At 39.9% G+C, this 18,934-nt stretch overlaps 1 protein-coding gene across 1 annotated transcript in view; it reads left to right on the top strand.

Annotated features, from left to right (window-relative positions):
* The window catches only part of Bckdhb (branched chain keto acid dehydrogenase E1 subunit beta), a 188,072-nt gene that overhangs the window by 50,909 nt on the left and 118,229 nt on the right, over positions 1-18,934 (top strand). The window contains exons 4-6 of the mRNA XM_052187725.1: positions 7,348-7,481; positions 7,708-7,863; positions 10,254-10,362. Coding sequence (XP_052043685.1) covers positions 7,348-7,481; positions 7,708-7,863; positions 10,254-10,362 — 399 coding nt within the window. The remainder of the gene's footprint in view (positions 1-7,347; positions 7,482-7,707; positions 7,864-10,253; positions 10,363-18,934) is intronic.

Genomic DNA, 18,934 nt, shown 5'->3' with positions numbered 1-18,934 from the left:
TGAACTCAGGACCTCTGGAAGAGCAGTCAGTGGTCTTAACCACTGAGCCATCGCTCTAGCACCCACAGTTTTTTCTTAAATGTCACCCCTCCTTGGTGAGTTTCCACTTTGTGAACTCCCTGTTTGAAGCCACATTAGTTCCAACTCCCTGTCACCCACTCCTTTCATTGCTGTACTGCACAGTGCCTAGTGTTGTAAGCACACTGCATGTCTACTCAATTGTTCTTTATTGTACTTTCCATTGTCTAGAATATAAGCCTCACTGATTAGGTGGGGGGGGGGGGATGAGTTTTTTGTTTACCTAGTTCTAGGTAAACCTTGACATAATCCTAGATGTACCTGGGAAGAGGGAACCTCAGTTGAGAAAATGCCTCCGGGAGATTGGCCTGAAGGTAATTTTTTTTTTTTTTTGGTGTAGTGTGGTGTGTGTGTGTGTGTGTGTGTATGTGTGTATGTGTATGACCTTGGGTAATGACATGGGAGAGTTTGGGCAGCTGCTGTTAAGTTTTTTAAAAAAGCTGGCCAAGCAAGATAGGAGAGCAGCCCCCTAAACCGTGTTCCTCAGTGGCCTTGGCTTCAGTTCCCTTCAAGATGGACTGTGATCTGGGCATGTAAACCAAATAAACTCTTTCCTCCCCTCCCTACGATGCTTTTGGTCGTGGCATTTTTAATTACAGCATAAAAGCCAAGCTACAACTCTAATATATAGAAACATGTTAATGTAATGTTCGGTGCTTTGTGATCACCGCTGAGATAAATGTGTGAACGAATTGAGTCTGTTTTGCATCGTGATTCTTCCATTGCAGGTAAGACTAGAGCCTTGGGTAATTTAGTAATTTATGAAGATAGGTATCCCGGTCTGTCTTGCTTCAATGGCAAACAGCGCCATTGCTGTTTGCAGTGTCTCATCTCTCAGGATATCACATAAATGAGCTTTACATTGGGTTAACTGCACTGTCTGATGGCAAGAAGAAGCCATCAACATTGTGTATACTCTTCGTGCCTACACCACCAGTCACGATTGGGCCGGAGACAGAAAGAGATTTGTGATTACGTGGGAGCTCTTTCTCTTGGAGCGTTTAAAAATGTCCTGTTTGTTAAACTGTTTCCTCTAAAGTAAGAAGTCTGAGAAATTCATGTTTCTGCCTTCTAGTGGCTGAAAAAGCTGTACTTTGTTCGCCAAGATGAAAAACACCTACCTGTATCCTATGAACTTGAAGCTGTGAGGAGCAAATGGCTGCTCGTTTGGTTGAGGAGGCTCAGACTTGCTGGAGCTGGCTTCCACTGCAGGCAGGCAGCTGGGATTTGTGTTCATTTGCTACCACTCGAGCAATAGAGTCTCCCCCCTCAAAAACATTATCCAGGTACTTGCAGTGAAGCAGGGCATTGATAAGACGTAGAGGTTACACGCTCAGAAGACTGTCGCAGATTATGATGAGCGTGAATCACACTGTTAAATTTCTGCAGCTGCTTTTAAGAGTTACAAAGTACAGGATGTGTCTAGTCGGCATTTCCAGCACCTGCCCTGTTTGTGGCTGGTATTCAAAGGGAGTGATTGAGCCGAAAGTGAATTCTGCATACCAAGATGAACTGATATCCTGGGTTATAGAAACAGAGTTTGAATACCAACCGGGTCTGTCCCTGGATGTTTGGGTTCCTGATCAGATTTCTGAAATTAGATTTTTGTCATAAAATGTTGGCACTAGCGGAGAAGCAGTGAAATTTTAACTGAGATGTGAGTGGTGTGTTAATGAGGTCTACGCTGTGGTTTGAGGCAAAGCCTGTGTGAGGGGGTTTATCGAGCTCCTCCCGCCCCTACGCTCCCATTCCTGGCCCTTGAAACAAATTTTCATGTCTTGTTAGTTTGGTTTACAAATATTATATTAAAACATATTGCACCTAAGTTATTCATTGAGGATATTGGACTATAATTTTATCTTCTTTTTTTGTACCTTTATCTGGGAGTGGCATCAAGGCAATACTGGTTTTATACAGAGTTTTCTAGCATTCCTTTCTTTTCTATTTTATGTAGTCATTTAAGAAGGAATGCTCTTAATTCTTCTTTAAAGATGTGGTAGAATTGTGCTGTGGGCCCTGGACCAGGTGTAGTTGGGAAGTTTCTATGGATGCACATGTGTGTTTGTGGGTGTGTGTGTGGAGGCCAGAGGGCAACCTGGGGTGTCAGTTCTTAGGCATTCTTCACCTTGTTTTTGAGACAAGGTCTCTCGCTGGTCTGGAGCTTGCTGAGTAAGCCAGGTGGGCCATCAAGTGAGTCTTGGGGAGCTTCCTACTTCTGCCTCATGATTTTTGTGATTGGACAAATATGCTTGCCCTCCTTCCCAGTTTCTTCCAGCTCCTCCCTACCTCTCACCCACCCAACTCCATGTTCTCTCTCTCTCTTAAAAAACAACCCCCAAAGCAAAACAAACAACCAACCCAATAAGATGGGGGTGGGTGGGCAAACAAAAAAGCACACAACATCATGAGTCCATTGTGTGTTGGCCAACTACTCCTGGGCATGGGGCCTGCTTTGGAGTGTGATCGATATCCAGTGACGCTGTTGTAGAAAACTGACTTTCTCTTTCCCAGCAAGCATCAGTCACAATGACTTCTTGGTTGAAGGTGTGTATACTTTCTGCTTTCTGTGTTGGGATTTTTGTGCAGCTTGAACTTGTGTGCGTTTTGTGCACGCTGTCACAGTCTCTGTGAGTTAATATGTGGCCAGTCATGTTTTATCTGAGGACACTTTTTGAGGAGCCATCCCCTACCTCTGGCTTTTCTTTCCACCTTCTCTTCTGCATAGATCTGTGAGTCCTGGGGGGGGGGGGGAAGGTGGGGTTTGATAAAGATCCCTTTTATGACCAAGTGCTCTAAAGTCTTCGACTTACTGCACATTGTCCAGTGTGGGTCTGTGTGTTAATTGCCATGCCCTGCAAAAAGAAACATTTTCTGATGAGGGTTGAGTGATACACTGATCATTTGCCATCCTTTTATCCCAAGGTGATGTCTGTTCTTGGTGGTGAAGTGTGTTTCTTGGATACAGCAGAAAGATATCCTGTCCCGCAGGACCTAGTTATTCGGGGAGCTGAGGGGAACCCAAGCCTGAAAGAGAGAAATGGGCAGAAAAGACAGAGCGAGGCCAAGCAAAAAGGGGTGTCTTGTCAAAGACTCTTTAATGAAAACGCCTGTTTTTGAACACTCTGTAAGAGGAAGTAGGGAGGGGCTGAGGGGGGATGCTAAAAGCACAGAAGGTGGAAAGGTCATCTGGGGCGGAAAGGTCATCCAGGACGGAAAGGTCATCCAGGACGGAAAGGTCATCCGGGACGGATGCTGGCTGTGGCATCCAGCAGCTTTTCTGGAATGCTGTTTCCACCTAGACAACCCCAGGTGTTTGGCCAGGATGAGAACCCGTTGATCAGCCTTGTGTGAAGAAGGGGGTGGTTCAGCTGTAAACTGCAAGGTCAGTGAACTCTCAAGGTGAGAGCTGTTGAAGGTCTGATTTTCCACAGTTTGGTCTCCCACAGAAAGATGGAGCCTGTTTACTAATTTATTCTTTTAGTCAGTGTCTTTTTATTGAGGAATTAAGACCATTAATGTATAGAATTGTTAAACTGTTTATTAATTTTTATGCAATTTTATTTAATTTTTAAATTTTTTATTTATTTACATTTCAAATATTATCCCCCCTCCCAGTTTTTCCTCCTCAAATCCCCCATCCCACTCCCCTCCCAGCTTCTATGAGGGTGCTCCCTTACCCACCCACCCACTGATTGCTCTTCCAGAGGTCCTGAGTTCAATTCCCAGCAACTACATGGTGGCTCACAATCATCTGTAACGGGATCCAGTGCCCTCTTCTGGTGTGTCTGAAGACAGTATACTACTCACATATGTAAAACAAATAAATCTTAAAAAAAAGAACTATTAATTCCTTTAATATGCAGTATATTTTCCCTTTTTGATTGATTGTTCTGGATTATTTATTCTTTGTATCCTCTTGGATATTTTTCAAGTGTTTTTTTCCTTCTAATGCTTTTTGTAGGGCTGGATTGGTGGATAGACATTGTTTAAATTTGTTTTTATTGTGAACTGTTTTTATTTCTTCATCAATTGTGATTGATAGTTTTGCTGAGTGTGGTGGTTCAGGCTGGCATCTGTGTTTTTTTCATGCTTGTGGAATATCTGGAGCCTCCAATAAAAAGTCAGGTTTTAGTCTGATGGGCTTGCCAGTATATGTAGCTTGGTCTTTTTCTCTTGTATCTTGTAATATCCCCCCTTCCCCCATACATTTGGAGGTCTTAATTATTATATGTTGTAGGGAGTTTCATTTCTGGTTCTGTTTATTTGGTGTTGTATATGCCTCTTGTACCTTGACAGGTATTTCTTTAGATTGGGAAAATGCTCTTCTGTGATTTAGTTAACAATACTTTCTGTGCCTTTATCTGGGTTTCTCCTCCTTCTTGTATACCAGGAGTTCTCAAACTGTGGGTCATAACACCTTTGGAAGTTGAATACTCTTTCACAGGAGCTACCTAAGACCATCGAAAAACACAGATATTTATATTATAAATCATAACAGTACAAAATTACAGTTTTGAATCATTTAACAAAAATGATTTTATGGTTGTGGAGTCAGCACAGCACGATGGACTGTTGCTGCATTACAAAGACTGAGAACCCCTGTTCTAGACTTATTATTTGTAAGTTTAGTCTTTTCATAGTGTGCCAGATTTCCTCGATGTTTTGTGCCTGCCCTCCCTCCCCCCCCTTTTTTTTTTAACTCTGCACCTTTATTAGTAGGTCAGTGGCCCAAGTTGGAAGCTGATCATCATCCTTCCTTATTAAGAAGTTTAATTTAGTTTACCTTTGGCTGTATCTCCTGAATTTTATTTTTTACTTGTTTCTTATTAAGATTTCATTGATTTCATCAGCAGCTGTTTTGTAAAGCAAAATAATGTATTACACAGTCTCTCACCTTCTGTATGTTTATTTTAGCCCTCAAATCCTGCTTTGACAATGCCTCCTTTACTAGGTAGCAAACCGTCTGTAGTGATTTTATCATGCTTTATGGATCATTCTTTTTACAGTCAACATGTTCTTTGACTGAGCTGCCCATTTCCTCTCTGTTGTTTTCAACACCTGAAATTCCCTTCTACTTCAATATGTTGGTGAGGCTTACCTTTGAACTCTAATTTGACTTTATGAACTCTTCATTTTGAGTTTTATTTCTCTTTGGCTCTTTGTTAACGACCCTCTTTCTTTGTTAAATTCTACTTTCATGTCTTGAATTGTTTTCATTATTGCATTCATTGGTTTGTGCTTTCATGATCTCATTGAAGCATATATTCATATCCTCTTCTAGGTCCTTGGAAATATTCATAATTGATATTTTGAAGTTTTTTTTTTTCTTCAGCTAAGTTGCTTTTTTAGGGCCTATTGCAATACGATTTCTGGTTTCTGGGTGAGACATATTGTCTTGCTTGTTCATGTTTGTGTTTTTGAGCTGAGATTGAGCTCCTGGAGTTATGATGGTTGTGGTATTTCTTAGTATAGATGTCTGGTCTCAACTGTGTTGGGTGGGTATTCAATCTTTGGTTGTTATTGCCCCAGTCTGCTTCCTAGCCAAATGTGGCAGCTGTGGGCTCTTGGTAGAGAACAGTTCCATGAGTTGGATGGAGGTGGGTTAGAAGGAATGACTGCATCCTAGTTAAGCGGCTGTGGGTTTTGTGAATCTCATGGCTAAGTATGCACCTATAGGTCCCTAGTAGAGACCTTGTTCTCCGGATTGATGAGGAGTCACAAAGAACTGGAGATGGCCAGGAAGGAATGACTGAAAAGGATGGCAGTCAAAGGTAGGTCAGCCCTAATTCTGCAGCAAGAGGGTAAGTCTCAGGGGGATGGAGCGGAAGGAAGGCACATGTAGCATACCTGAACCCCATCTTAGTGTGGCAGCTGTGGGGTTCCTGGTAGAGAGCTATTCTGCAGATTAGGAGGAGTCATAAAGAAATGGAGGTAGGCTAGAAGAAATGGCTGTAAAGGGGTGGCAGTAAAGGTCTAGGAGACCGTAGGTACTTATTGAGAGGCCAAGTTGCAAAGGGATGGAGGTCCATGATTGGATTTTATTAAAATGTGGGTTTTGAGGACTGGACTCAGGTTCTTGTGTTAGTTAGTCTTGCTGCTTGTCACAGATGTATTAGATGTATTTAAGTGATACCATCTTGGATGAGTTTGGTAGGTCATATGCATTTAGAGATTGATTCATTTCTTTTATATTTTCCAATTTAAGGGGATATGATTTTTGTTTTGTTTTGTTTTGTCTCAACTTATAGCTCCCTTCTCCCCTCCCCTCCCCTCTTTTCTCCTCTCCTCCCTCCCTTCCCCTTCTCCCTATTTTACTTTATCTTGAATATTGGAGCTTGAGCTGAAGATGTTCTCTAAGCTACCACTGAGCTCTACAGCCCCATATATAGATTTTCTTATTGTTACTGATTCCTAGTATAATCCCACCATGGCCAGAGAACACACTCAGTATGGTTCTTATAAATAATTCTTAATGAATTTGTAATTTGACACTTTCATATATATATATATATGTGTGTGTGTGTGTATATATATGTATATATATATATATTTGTTTGTGTGTGTGTGTGTGTGTGTATGTGTGTGCAAAGTGCATTCTGCTTACTACCCCCACTTCTCCCAACAAGTCTCTTTCCCACATTCAAGTCTCCTCTTTTGAGACATGCTGCATTTGATTTTACACTTTACAGAGTTGCTGGGATAGGTTGATGGATGGCCCAGCACATGGATGGTTCTGTATTGGAGTTCTGGGTGTAGGTGGTATCCTGCATGTGGCATCTAACTCACTTCATTTATTATGCTATATCCATAATTTTGATGATCCTTTGCTTTCTGGGGAGTAGTTTTTTCCGTTACTGCCCAGATGGCATATTAGACTCTAATGCTGACTAATGGACTTGCCTGTACTCTCTTTAGCTGTGGTATCTGTTCTGTACTGCCTGGCGCTCATTGTTGCATGTCTTCTTAAGTCTGTGTGAATCCGACTCTTACTATCTTTGACCCTGTCTTCCTCTTGATGCCCGCTGATGATTGTGTGATGTGAACTTCTTCTGGTTAGGGTTTTCGCTGTGTAGTTTTCTATTCTTTTCCTTTCAGATACCCGGGATTTGCCTTTCAGACAGTCTCAGTGTGATAGTGTTTCTTTAATTGGTATGTTTAGGTTTCTTATATTTAATATGCTTATGTATTGAAATCAACTGTTTTGCTGTTTACGGTTTCTTCTTGATATTTATGTTCCTATTAACTTTATTTAATCATTTTCTTTTAAAGGTAAAGATAGAGTGTTTAACACCCCGCTGTGTGAACAAGGAATTGTTGGATTTGGCATTGGCATCGCGGTCACTGGTGCTACGGCTATTGCAGAAATCCAGTTTGCCGACTACATTTTCCCAGCTTTTGATCAGGTAGGTTGCCTGCTGCTTTGCTGGGAAGGGTATCTCTTAGGGTCAGTCTCCAGTGTTTAGATGCCGGCTCCTCCCACTCAGCTCCGCCCTGCCCAGCAGTTGTTGTCTATTTGTGCTTTGCAGTTGGCATTTTGTAGTGGGAATGCATTTGAAGATTCAGTGTCATGCTTTTAGGACATTTATTGGGCAGGAAAGAGTCACTGTGGCATGTCTCTTCTCTCTGTAGATTGTCAACGAAGCCGCCAAGTATCGCTACCGCTCAGGCGATCTTTTCAACTGCGGGAGCCTCACCATCCGGGCCCCGTGGGGTTGTGTGGGCCATGGGGCTCTCTACCATTCTCAGAGTCCTGAAGCCTTTTTTGCCCATTGCCCAGGAATCAAGGTATCCTTGTTTATTTCATTTATTTGGTCATGATTAGTTGTTCCCCTTTGCTCATGCTGTCAGTATTAGCCCACAGCATTCTTACCTGAAGGAGGACAATCAGGACTTTGGAAATGATATCAACTTAACTATATTTGAGAAGGGGGGGGGTAGCATTTCTTTTTAAATTGACTTGCCGTTGCCCAGTTTTCTAGACTGTTTCTCCTGAAGCAGCACTGACCAGAAGTTGGCATTAATTAACTGCATAGGTTCTAAAAGTATGATATTCTTCCACTGTTCTAGTTCCTTCTTTCAAACGGGTTTTTCTTGTTTAACTGCTTTTGATGTGCTGTTAATAAAACCTGCTGCTTAGTCAATATTTACCCCAAGTCTGTTCTTAGCTCAGATTTCAGTTTTTGAGCAGATGGAGGGAGGGCTGTTATCTAGATGTGAATCTTTTCTGTTCTAGAATAAAGTAGCTCTGCTCAGTCCACTGGAAGAGTCTCCTATTTGTAACTGATGCTTGTGATTGCTTTTAAGTCTTTTCAATGTCACAAATGTTTTGTCTCTTGATAGTCACCAAACAGCTTTCTAGAAACACACAGATGTTTTACATAGAGGCATGCTTGTTTTTCACAGCACAAATCAGTTGTAAAAATGTTTACATTTTTACCTTATTGTTTTTTTTTGTTTTTTTTTTTCTGCTGGATCATAAGAATAAGGTTTGTCTCAGTTGAATGAGTCTGTATGCTTTTCTGATACAAGCCAGCAGTGACAGTTTGGGACAGAGCCACTTTGGGGCAATACCAGTTATTGAGTTTGAGCTGGATGTTGATCATATTTAATGTATATATCATATCCTAGGGTTTTAAACAACAGAATGTTTAATCTTCTATTGTGTTTTCTATTTTTCATTTTTAAACTTGAAATACACACACACACACACACACACACGGCTAATGAAAATAACTATATGAAGAAAACAATGTCTGGAGAGATGGCTTAGTGGTAATTGTTCTTGAAGACTGTTGGGGTTCAATTCCCAGCATCTCAGGGTGACTTACTCAAATTCTCAGATGTCTGCCTCTGCAGGCACTCCAACCCTTGTGTATATAGACATATATACAAACAAAATACTCATGCACATAAAATACAAATAAACAAATTTTATGGCAGGGCAGTGGTGGTCCATGCCTTTAATCCCAGTGTTTGGGAGGCAGAGGCAGGCAGATCTCTATGAGTTTGAGGCCAACCTGATCTATAGAGTTCCAAGTTCTAGGACAGCCAAGGCTACATAGAGAAATCCTGTTTAGAAAAACAAAAACAACAACAAAACAAAAAACGAAGAAAGAAAGAAAGTCAGAAAGACAGAATAAAGAACAGAAGCATAAAGGCATTGTGTAGTATGGTTAATAGAGACATTTATGTTATTTTATTTTTAAACAAAATTCTTTTAATAAAAAGAACACAATTCCTTCAAGGCAGTAAGGTTAAAAGTGTGAGGTCCACCTGGTCTACCTAGTACTGCTTTCTCTGAACCAGATCAAGGGCTGGGGGTGTCGCTCAGTGTAGAGGGCTTGCCTAGCATGTGCAAGCTAAGGAAGGACTTGACTTCCAGATTCACAAACCAAACCAAACCAAACAAAAACCACAATAGTGTGTTTGAGATCCAAAGGTAGTTTGCTTCAAGGAGTCTTCTTTGATCATTGTAGGAGGTTCATGTTTATTTTAATAATCCTTCCAAACTGAAGTTTGTTCTTATTTATTTTACAATCATGAGAATTTAGATGCAAGTTTGTGATTTGATGGTCAAGAGTGTAGCCTCCAGTCTATATCCAGAGAGAGTAAGAATCTGTTCTGGCAAGCGCTGTGACCCTAGGCAGTGTCCTTGCTCTCTGTATGCTGCAGTCTCCGGTTCTCAGTGGGAAGAAGAGGCGTAGCTGCTTCCTGAGGTCCCTGTGAAGGAGAGATGAAATGACCACGCAAAGTGCTTTGCCAAGTTATCTCATGCACTTCCTCCTGTCTACCATCATCTATTTCCTCCTGTCTACCTCCTCCTCATTCCTAAAGCTCTTGGAGCCCTTTGCTGTGCACTGGAGCCGTGGACTAGCCATGTTCTTCTCTGTGTAATGGGATGCTCTAATACACGGGCCACAGAGTTCAGTGGATTGCATTTTCACTTAGGAAATTCGGGTTTCCATTTGACCATTAGAATGAAGGGGATTGTGGCACTTTACATTGGCTAGTGGCATGTCATTTTAGAAATGTTTTTCTGAGGGCAAGGGGTAAATTTTATAGTAAATGCAAATACCCATTCCCCAGTTGAATTAGTTACACTTGACTGATTAAGTATCAACCGTAGGAGTAGATTTAATGGGATGTATTTTATTAAAATTGTTTGTTTTTTACAGGTGGTTATACCCAGAAGCCCTTTCCAGGCCAAGGGACTTCTCTTGTCATGCATAGAAGATAAAAATCCATGTATATTTTTTGAACCTAAAATACTTTACCGGGCAGCAGGTAAAGATTTCTTATATTTTGTGTTTGTGACTATCCTTACATTCTTTTACATAGTTAATTTTTTAAAAAACATTTTTCCCCTAACCTTGATTTCCACTTTTCTTATAGATTGAGTTCTATGATAGCTAATTTTGTCCTCAGATGTAAACGTTAGAGAAAACCCATCTATTTAGATTTTGATTGCAGGATGTAAAATGTTAGCAAGAATAAAAGATCATGCTTAGTTCTGTTTGGTCAGTGTGGGTTGGAGGAGAAAGAAAAGGTACTTGTACTTCTTGACATTGAAAGTCTGCTTTAGATAAGTGACCCCTAGGTCCTCTGGGTCAGGGGACTCTGTGGTCAGGCAGGTACTATTAACAGTGTGCTGTGGAATCGGGCTTCCCTGGGGGTCTGTCTGCAGTAGACCAAGATGCCTGGTTACCCTTCCTGTAGCTCACAATCACAGTTCTATAAACACACATCTGTGAATGCTTATTTCTTAGCTGTCATGGAAAATTTAAATATCAAATGATTTATTCTATCTAAAGTATATTCCCCCCCAAACCGTGAATTCAAGAACATTACTTTGCCAATCCACTTTTGAACAGTTAAATTTGAAGCCATGCATTTTTGTTATGATGTAATTTATGTACAAGAAAACACACAGCTATTGTGTTCGGTTTGATGGGTTTCTGACAACCACGTACATCCCTGTAGCCACTGTATAAAACAAGATGCAGGGCATTTGATCACTCCTGTAAGCCTTCCCCTCTTCTTTTCTTCCTGCCCATCTCTTTTCTCAGTGCGAAGCCTAGTTGCTTTCTGATTGTGATTAGGTTAGCTGTTCATGTTAGATTAGCTGGGCTTTGTGGAAATGGAGTCTCTCATATTTTCTCTTTGTCTTCTTTTCCCCAACCTGGTGTCGCAGAGATTCATCCATGTTGTCGCCTACCTCTAGTTTATCTGGATTGCTATATCATGGCCCATTGTGCAAATAGTCATTGGTCATTAGTATTACACTGTGATAATTCTGTACAGTTGTGTACAATATTAGGGCATTAATCAGAGAATGAACCTGCCTTTCAGTTTATGAATTGTTGTTCATCATTATTATTACTGAGTACTTTTATTATTGTAAGAAAAATTGTTTCTACTAAGGAAAGTAGGTTACTTCTCTCTTCAGCAAGCTACTGACCTTTAAATATTATTACTATATTGCACCTCTATCTAGCACCTGACTGCTACTGAGTTAATTGGAAAATGCATTTTGGTTATGAAGAAAAAAGGACTTGAAAATCTAAGGCATAACCAGTTCTGTTGCATATGTATTACCTTAAGTTCATATCCGTTGTATGCACACACTATCATTTATTGAAGGCTCATGCACTGGGCTTCTATTTTACTTTATCCAGTTAGTTTTTAAAACTGACTTGTATTGCTAGCAGAGAGAGATTTCCTCAAACCTGAAGTACTGTTGTCTCCATAGTTCTTGAAATAAAGGATTTTTAAGGATTCTAAACATCGATTTCCTTAGGAACCTAAAATGTCAGTCATCTAAAATAGTTACTTGTTATCCCCCAATATATATTATATGTGTGTGTGTTTGTATGTGTAATCAGAATATATAATTTCAGTCTGTGTGTGTAGTGTCTACACTATCTCATCTGAATCTGTGTATCTGTGTATCACTTCGGAAGCATGTGTTTCCTGACAGTGGTTTACTTTGTATGTCTCTGTTCTCTTATGCATTGTTCACAGAGATCTGTTTCTAGCTTAGCCATGTAGGAACACTTTTGTTGTATCCAAAACAAGTGTATCTGCAGTTAACAGGACATAATTTCATTGCTGCAGAGAGTGCCTCAATAAAATGTTGAGAACAGAATCAAAGGTCTTCAGTGAACTTGAAGTGCAGAATTACCTTTGAATTTGTTGACGTGTTTTCTCTGATTGATAAGCTGTGCTGTTTGTGGCACTGGGCCCAGAAGAATTTTCCGATTTACTTTCCAGATTAAGTTTGAACATTGAACATGTGTCCTTACTTTCTGTGAGTTATCTTCTTAGCGACCAAGCTTATGCCATATGATAGAGTGATGCTTTCTTGCCTGTGTGTAAAGTTTAGGATCATGAGTCGCTGTACCTTGTACCAAATTTGCCCATTACAGCTCTGTAGCCGTCTATAGTTTTTATACAGAATAAAAATAGTTTCCCTTCCAACTTTTTTACTCCCCTCTCCCCCTTAGCCCAACTTCTATGGAGTTATATTTATCTGCATAGGTGAATAGGTGGATGATACTTGCTGATGTATAAAACATAAAAATATATAAACACTTTTCTGTAACTTGCTTTGTGAAACAATTTTTTATAAATGTACAAAAATCTATAAATATATGTCTGTGTACTCAAGTGATAAAAGAATAAGCTGTATGTTTTCTATAAGGAACTGTTCCTTAAAATATATTTCTATTAATTCTCTTAAAATTTTATATAATGTGTTTTGATCACATTTACCCCTACTCCTGCCCACCCTCCCAGCCTTATGGCCACCACTTTTAAATAATCACTGGGTCCAACTGGTGATCCTTCTATATTCCTTGGTGTGGGACTGTGTACTGTAATATGGTGGGCATACCTGGGACCACACCCTTAAGGAAAACTGAATCTTCCTCACTAGAAGCCATCAGCCACAAATAGTTCTTCAGTTAGGGTGGGGCTCTTGACCCATGCCCCCATCTTGCCATGTATTTGGATATATTTCTGTCAGTTAACATAGGTGAAGATGATCTTTACTTCATAAACTATGTACTATACCCACATCTTTACCCTGCTTAGAAACACCAAATTGTTTCTAAATTCTGGCTGTTTTAAACAGTATTGAAGAAAATATGTGTTTATATACATTCAGGTATTTAGGGGAAGAAAGTTAACATCTGTGTTAAAAATGTGTCTGTATAAAAATCAAGTCTATAATCTGTATATTCAAATACTAAAGATCAAGCTATTAGTATTCTTCAAATAAATTTTTAAAGAATTATTTCTTTAAAATTTAATTTATTTAAAATTTTATTAAATTTTTTAAAAATTTAATTTAATTAATTATCAGTGAATTGAGACATTAATAAAAATTGTTCTGTAAATTAGAAGCTCACAAAATTGGTATTAAGTCCTTAACTGCTTTCTCTAATCCCCATGTAGTGTTTGGTTGCACCCTAGTAGTATGTGGAGCTTGAAGTCAAGAGTATCTTGCTAATTTCTCCCCAGGGTCCAGTAGCTGCTATTGCCTGTTCATGTACAAAAATAAAAACTAATGCTGGTTCCTACCTAATAGGTAACCACAGTTGAGAAAGTTCGAGAAAGCTGGATGTGGTGGCACATACCTGCAGTCCCAACATTTGGGAAACTGAGGAAAGAGGATTGCTGTGAGTTCAAGGCCAGCCAGGGATACAGGGATACATAGCGTGACCCTTCTAACAAAACAAAACAAACAACCTAGTCAACGTTCCAAGCAAAAGTTCTAGAAACACCACAAAACTACTCTTGACGATGAGGATGTCTAAAGGTTAGTGGTGATGTGGCAAAGTCCAGAAATGTGTGAGGTATTCAGTGGTTTACTAACTGTCAGAAGAAAGAGTCGAACTGGGATGTACCCTGTGACTGAGGTAACCTGAGTCTAGGGGCAACTGTTTAATTCCTTTTTGCACCCATTTAAGAGTGATGTTCCGCTGTATGTTTTCCACAAAACCAGTGTTTTGAGGAGTATTGTGGATAGCCATGGTTATAACTGCGCAAGTGACTGAGAACTGTATTGTGAATGTGGCAGAGATTAGGGATAGCCTAACATGATGTATTATGCCTGTGTTTTGTTTTTTGTATGCGTGTGTGCCTGCCTGAGTTTGTGTGTAGCGTGTGCTTGCAGTGGCCAGACAAAGGTCTCCTGGAAGTAGAGTTACAGACAGTTATCAGCTGCCAGATGTGTGTAGTGGGAGACAAACTCAAGAGCATTAAGAGCTCCTAACCACTGGGCTATCCCTATAGCCCCCATTTGTTTTATTTTAAATAAAAACAGAATTACTTAAATTAAAAATGAAAATTCTGAAAAGATGTATCCATTTATTGGTGCTTTTTTCTTATCAGCTTAACAAAACAGTGGCCCATTTTAAATTGGGAGTAACAATCATTTTTCTTTTTTTGTACCTCAATTCTTGTGTTAAGTGATTTTCTACTTCCCAGTTCTCTATTGCTGATGTGTAGTGACTGAAATTTAGTGTTCAATTATTTTCCTTGTGTGACATTCATATATTTTTCATTGCTATGGAAAATTCATTTGAGATTAGTAGTCTATTTTAAATATTGTGTTATTTCTTTGAGAATTTCATACATTGTATTTTGATCATATTCATCCCCTCCCCCAACTTCTCCCAGTTTCATATCCACTCAACTTTGTCTTTTTTTTCCAAACTCATCAAGTCTCATTGGTGTTGCCTAGACACTGTTAGGTTGTGACCACCCACTGGAGCATGTGAGACCTGCTAGAGCCACACCCTTAACAATAACTGTCTTTTGCTCAGCATCAATAAATTACCAATAGCTTGGTAACAGCAATGGATGGGACTTCATACCCATTTCCCCTCTCCATACTGGAATTTTGACTTGATTTGAGCTTGCACAGGTCACAACCATTATGAGTTCATATTTGTAACTGTTCTAGTGTGTGTGGAAATATTGTTTCCTTTCAGCCTCTACCTTGGGCTCTTACTATTTCTGTTCCCTGAGACTTGGCAGGAAGAGAGTGTGTAGAGATGTCCAATTTAGGCCTGAGCACTGTGCATTCAATTATTCTCTGCGTCTTGACTAGTTATGAAATTCTATTTCAGTCACCACTTGTAGACTTATATTTTTCAAAACCTACTGTAATAAGGGTTGTTAAACAAATGCTTCAACCTCCTTTATACACCACTGACCAAAGGTGAGGAAGATGGTTAATAGAAGAAGGAGAACATGGATTTGTTTAGAAGTAGTTCTTTGGGGAAATTCCAGTTTTCATCATCAGCAGTCCAGTCCACTAGGAGAACACCAAACACGAATCAGCAGCAGTGGCTCGATCCAGAAGAAATTGCAATACTCTGAGGTTCAGCACATGTCCCCTGAAGTAGCAAGAAACAGCCTTCTAGAACCCCACCAGAAGTTCCTTGGTATATTTCTTCCTATATCTTCCAAGTGAAGATCAGTGAAGAAAGCAAGGCGAACCAATACCAGAGCATCATCAGCAAAGACCATCAAGGCAAAGCAATGCCAGAGCATTGTCTACTGTCTGTTATACTCTTTCCAAACATCACGTGTCCTCTCAAGCATCTGATTAAGCAAAACATCACATGCCATTTCACCAGGCAGCTTCCAGAAAAATACCACATGTCTGTTTTCAGCAAAACATCCTCTCATAAGGCAGCTTCCAGAAAAAATCATGACATAACTGAGTCTTCAATGAAACCAGAAATTCACACTTCAACAATGGATTGCAAAAAGAACCTTTGATGAGGTTTGAGAGATACTATAGCAAGACATCATTAGGAGTTGGTTTAATACTGTAATCATAGTAGTCAGAGTAGATCCTCCTCTAGGTCTATGTCTTGTCTAGACAATGAGTTTGGCTCTGATAACAGTGTACATATGGGTTCCATGTTGGGGACCAGGTCTTATTTCTAATTAGAGAGTGGCTGGTTAGTCCTGTGCCGTTTGTGCCACTGTTGCACCTGTCAGCATGTCTGGATAAGACTGAGTTATACTTTCTTCCTCTCATAGCATGCATAGCAACTTCTTGTAAAAACTATCCAGGAAGTTTTAAGCTTCCCAGTCAGTACCTGTGTGATTTCTCCATGCTTTATGGCACAAATATGTGATATATTCAGCAACAGGGTCTTGCCATCAGTTCAGGTGGCAAGAACCTGCAAAATGTGAGCGTCCATAGGACCTAACTGGCCAACAACTCTGATAGAGTTAACCCATTCCTGACATTTGGTTTTTATTTGTTAGCTTGTAGTGTTTAGTAGGGAGATAGTTGTCCTGGAAAAGTGTAACAACATTTAAATTTTTTTTAAATATATGAAATGCTTATATTTTAGGAAGCATCGGCAATAGTTTTTCATGTCGTTTTCAGAAAATCTTTATTGTCAGTCATCTATCCCTTTTTTTTTTTGGTTTTTCTCTTTCAAACCCCATCCCATTTAACTTCCTGTTCTATTAGTCACCCTTACTAGTTATATTGCTGTGTTCTTCCCCCTTGAAAGCCCTGCTCCTAATGACCCCTTACTGACCTCTATGTGGTACACTTACACGATGGAATATCATTCAACCATTAAGAAAAATGAGATTTGTAAGTAAATGGATGTGAACAACCCTTCCATGCGAGGAGACCCAGACGCAGAGCTAGAAACTTCATGTGCTTTCTCTTATTTGCGCATGGTAGCTCTGAGTCTTCATGAGTGTGTCTCATTTGGAATATCCAAAGTAATTCCTGTGTTTTAAAGAAGAAAGAACAGTTGTCAGTACAGTTGATTAGGTAGCACTGTTGCCAACCTGGGAATGTAACATACTGCTGATTGCATGGAAACAATTACTCCGAGTAACTGCGAAGATGAAAGGGGCTGGAGCCGTGGTTAAAGTTCACTACACTGTGTTATGAAGTCTCAGTCCCATGAAAGCTTTCCTTTGTTATGTCAAACAAGACTGCAAAATGTAAGGAGGTTAATTGCTGGTCTTGCAAAGAGCAGATAGACGCTGTTTTATCACTTCTGCCTTTGCCACGCACGCTTGCCAGCCATCTTGAGAAGCTTTCTAATTTGTCTCGTGCAGAAAAGCTGGAGATGTAGGATGTGATTATTCAATTAAGTGATTATTAAAAGTGATTTCAGGAGCTCTCTCTTCTCTCTCCCTCTCCCTCCCTCTCTCTCCCTGCCCCACCCCCACCCCATGTGTGTGTGACTCAGTTAAATAATTGTGTTATAAACCAGGAGGAACTGAGTTCTATCACCAGAACCCATGTAGAATGTTAGGCATGGTGATGTATGTTTGTTATTCCAATCCTGGGGAGGCAGAGACCGGAGGAATCCTGGGCCCACTGGCCAGTCACGTGTACTCGGGGAGTTCCAGACCAGTGAGGAACCCTGACTCAAAGGAGGTATATTATGTTTTGGAAGATAACACCTGAGACTTGTATTCTGGCTTCCACATACGTGTTCACACATGCACATGTTTCCATACTACACACATGAACACGCTCACACGTGCACAAAAGTGGTATCAGGTGCATTTAAGGTAAAAAAGGAGTAGACTTTTCTAGAGTAACATTGCCATTGAATTAGAAACAATAAGTTCTTGAGTGACATTTCAATGGTAAGAATACATGACCTTCTGAAATAATGGTATCCATAAAGACACTTACAGCCTTACAATGATTATATATACACGTATGTACATGAGAAGTATTCTGATCACATGCAGGATACTTGTGGATTCTTGTAGCATTTGTTCAGATGGCTTTTATTTAATAGTCAGGTCTCAAGGGTATCATTGTCTACCATGCATAGATACGAGCTTTGTATCTTCCCATCTTTGCAGTTAAGTTTGTCCAGGATACAAAGAGATCACAGATACAGAATTAAGCATGGCTCTGTTCCACCTACAGGTGCATTGCTTTCTAATAGCTTCATTTGCATTATTTGTACTAACATTTCAAAAAGGGAATAATCCACAGTGCCTCTGAGATATACACAGCAAATGGCCCTGTGGGCAAGAGTAATTCTTCCTAGAATATAAATGTCCTATGCAGCCTTAATGATGGGGTTAGTGAAATTTTGTAGATTGTAATGTTGTCTTCTTCCTCAGAATGCAGAAGATGTCTGTCATGATTGAGATAATGTATCCTCTTGTTGCTGTGATATTTCCATAGTCACAGGTGGGATCCTGGGACACAAAAGTAATATGATGATTTGTAAGAGACTACCAAATTAGATGCAGAGATAATGATGGAGCCCTCTCCCGTGGAACTGATGGGTGAAGCAGGTTGTTTTCAGGATGCTATGCAGACATTGAGTATATTTCATCATCAGGCACCATAGGCTAACATTCCAGAAATGCACAGTACTTTTTAAAGACAGGAAACATTTATGTCTTGTCAGGGCGTCAGGTATAATAAAACTCTACCCGTGTTTCACTTTTGTGGGGAAACTGTCATTCTCGAAGTTCAATGTGTGGGGAAGGATCGATGATCCTTATATATCTGAAATGGTCATCATGTACCTCAAGGGGAATTTGCAGCATGATGATCAGTGCTGAATTTCTTGTACACAAATAATTAGCCTAGGAAATCAAAAGGCATTGGCAGGTCTTTCAAGGGATACAGGGAATGATAACTCAGAGGTTTCAGTATTTGCCTCATCTGAAATATCTATTTTCTTGGATACCCGTGTATTCTTTGCTGTATATGTCCATGCTTTTTGTTTCCTCTCAGATTTTTTTTTTTTTGAGATAGTTTTTCTTTATGTAGTCCTGGCTGTCTTGGGGTTAGCTCTCTAGACCAGAATCTTTCTTTATTGTCTCT

This window comes from Apodemus sylvaticus, chromosome 7, assembly GCF_947179515.1.
Source record: "Apodemus sylvaticus chromosome 7, mApoSyl1.1, whole genome shotgun sequence".
Classification (NCBI taxonomy): Eukaryota; Metazoa; Chordata; class Mammalia; order Rodentia; family Muridae; genus Apodemus; species Apodemus sylvaticus.
This window is presented reverse-complemented; position numbering and strand designations above follow the sequence as displayed.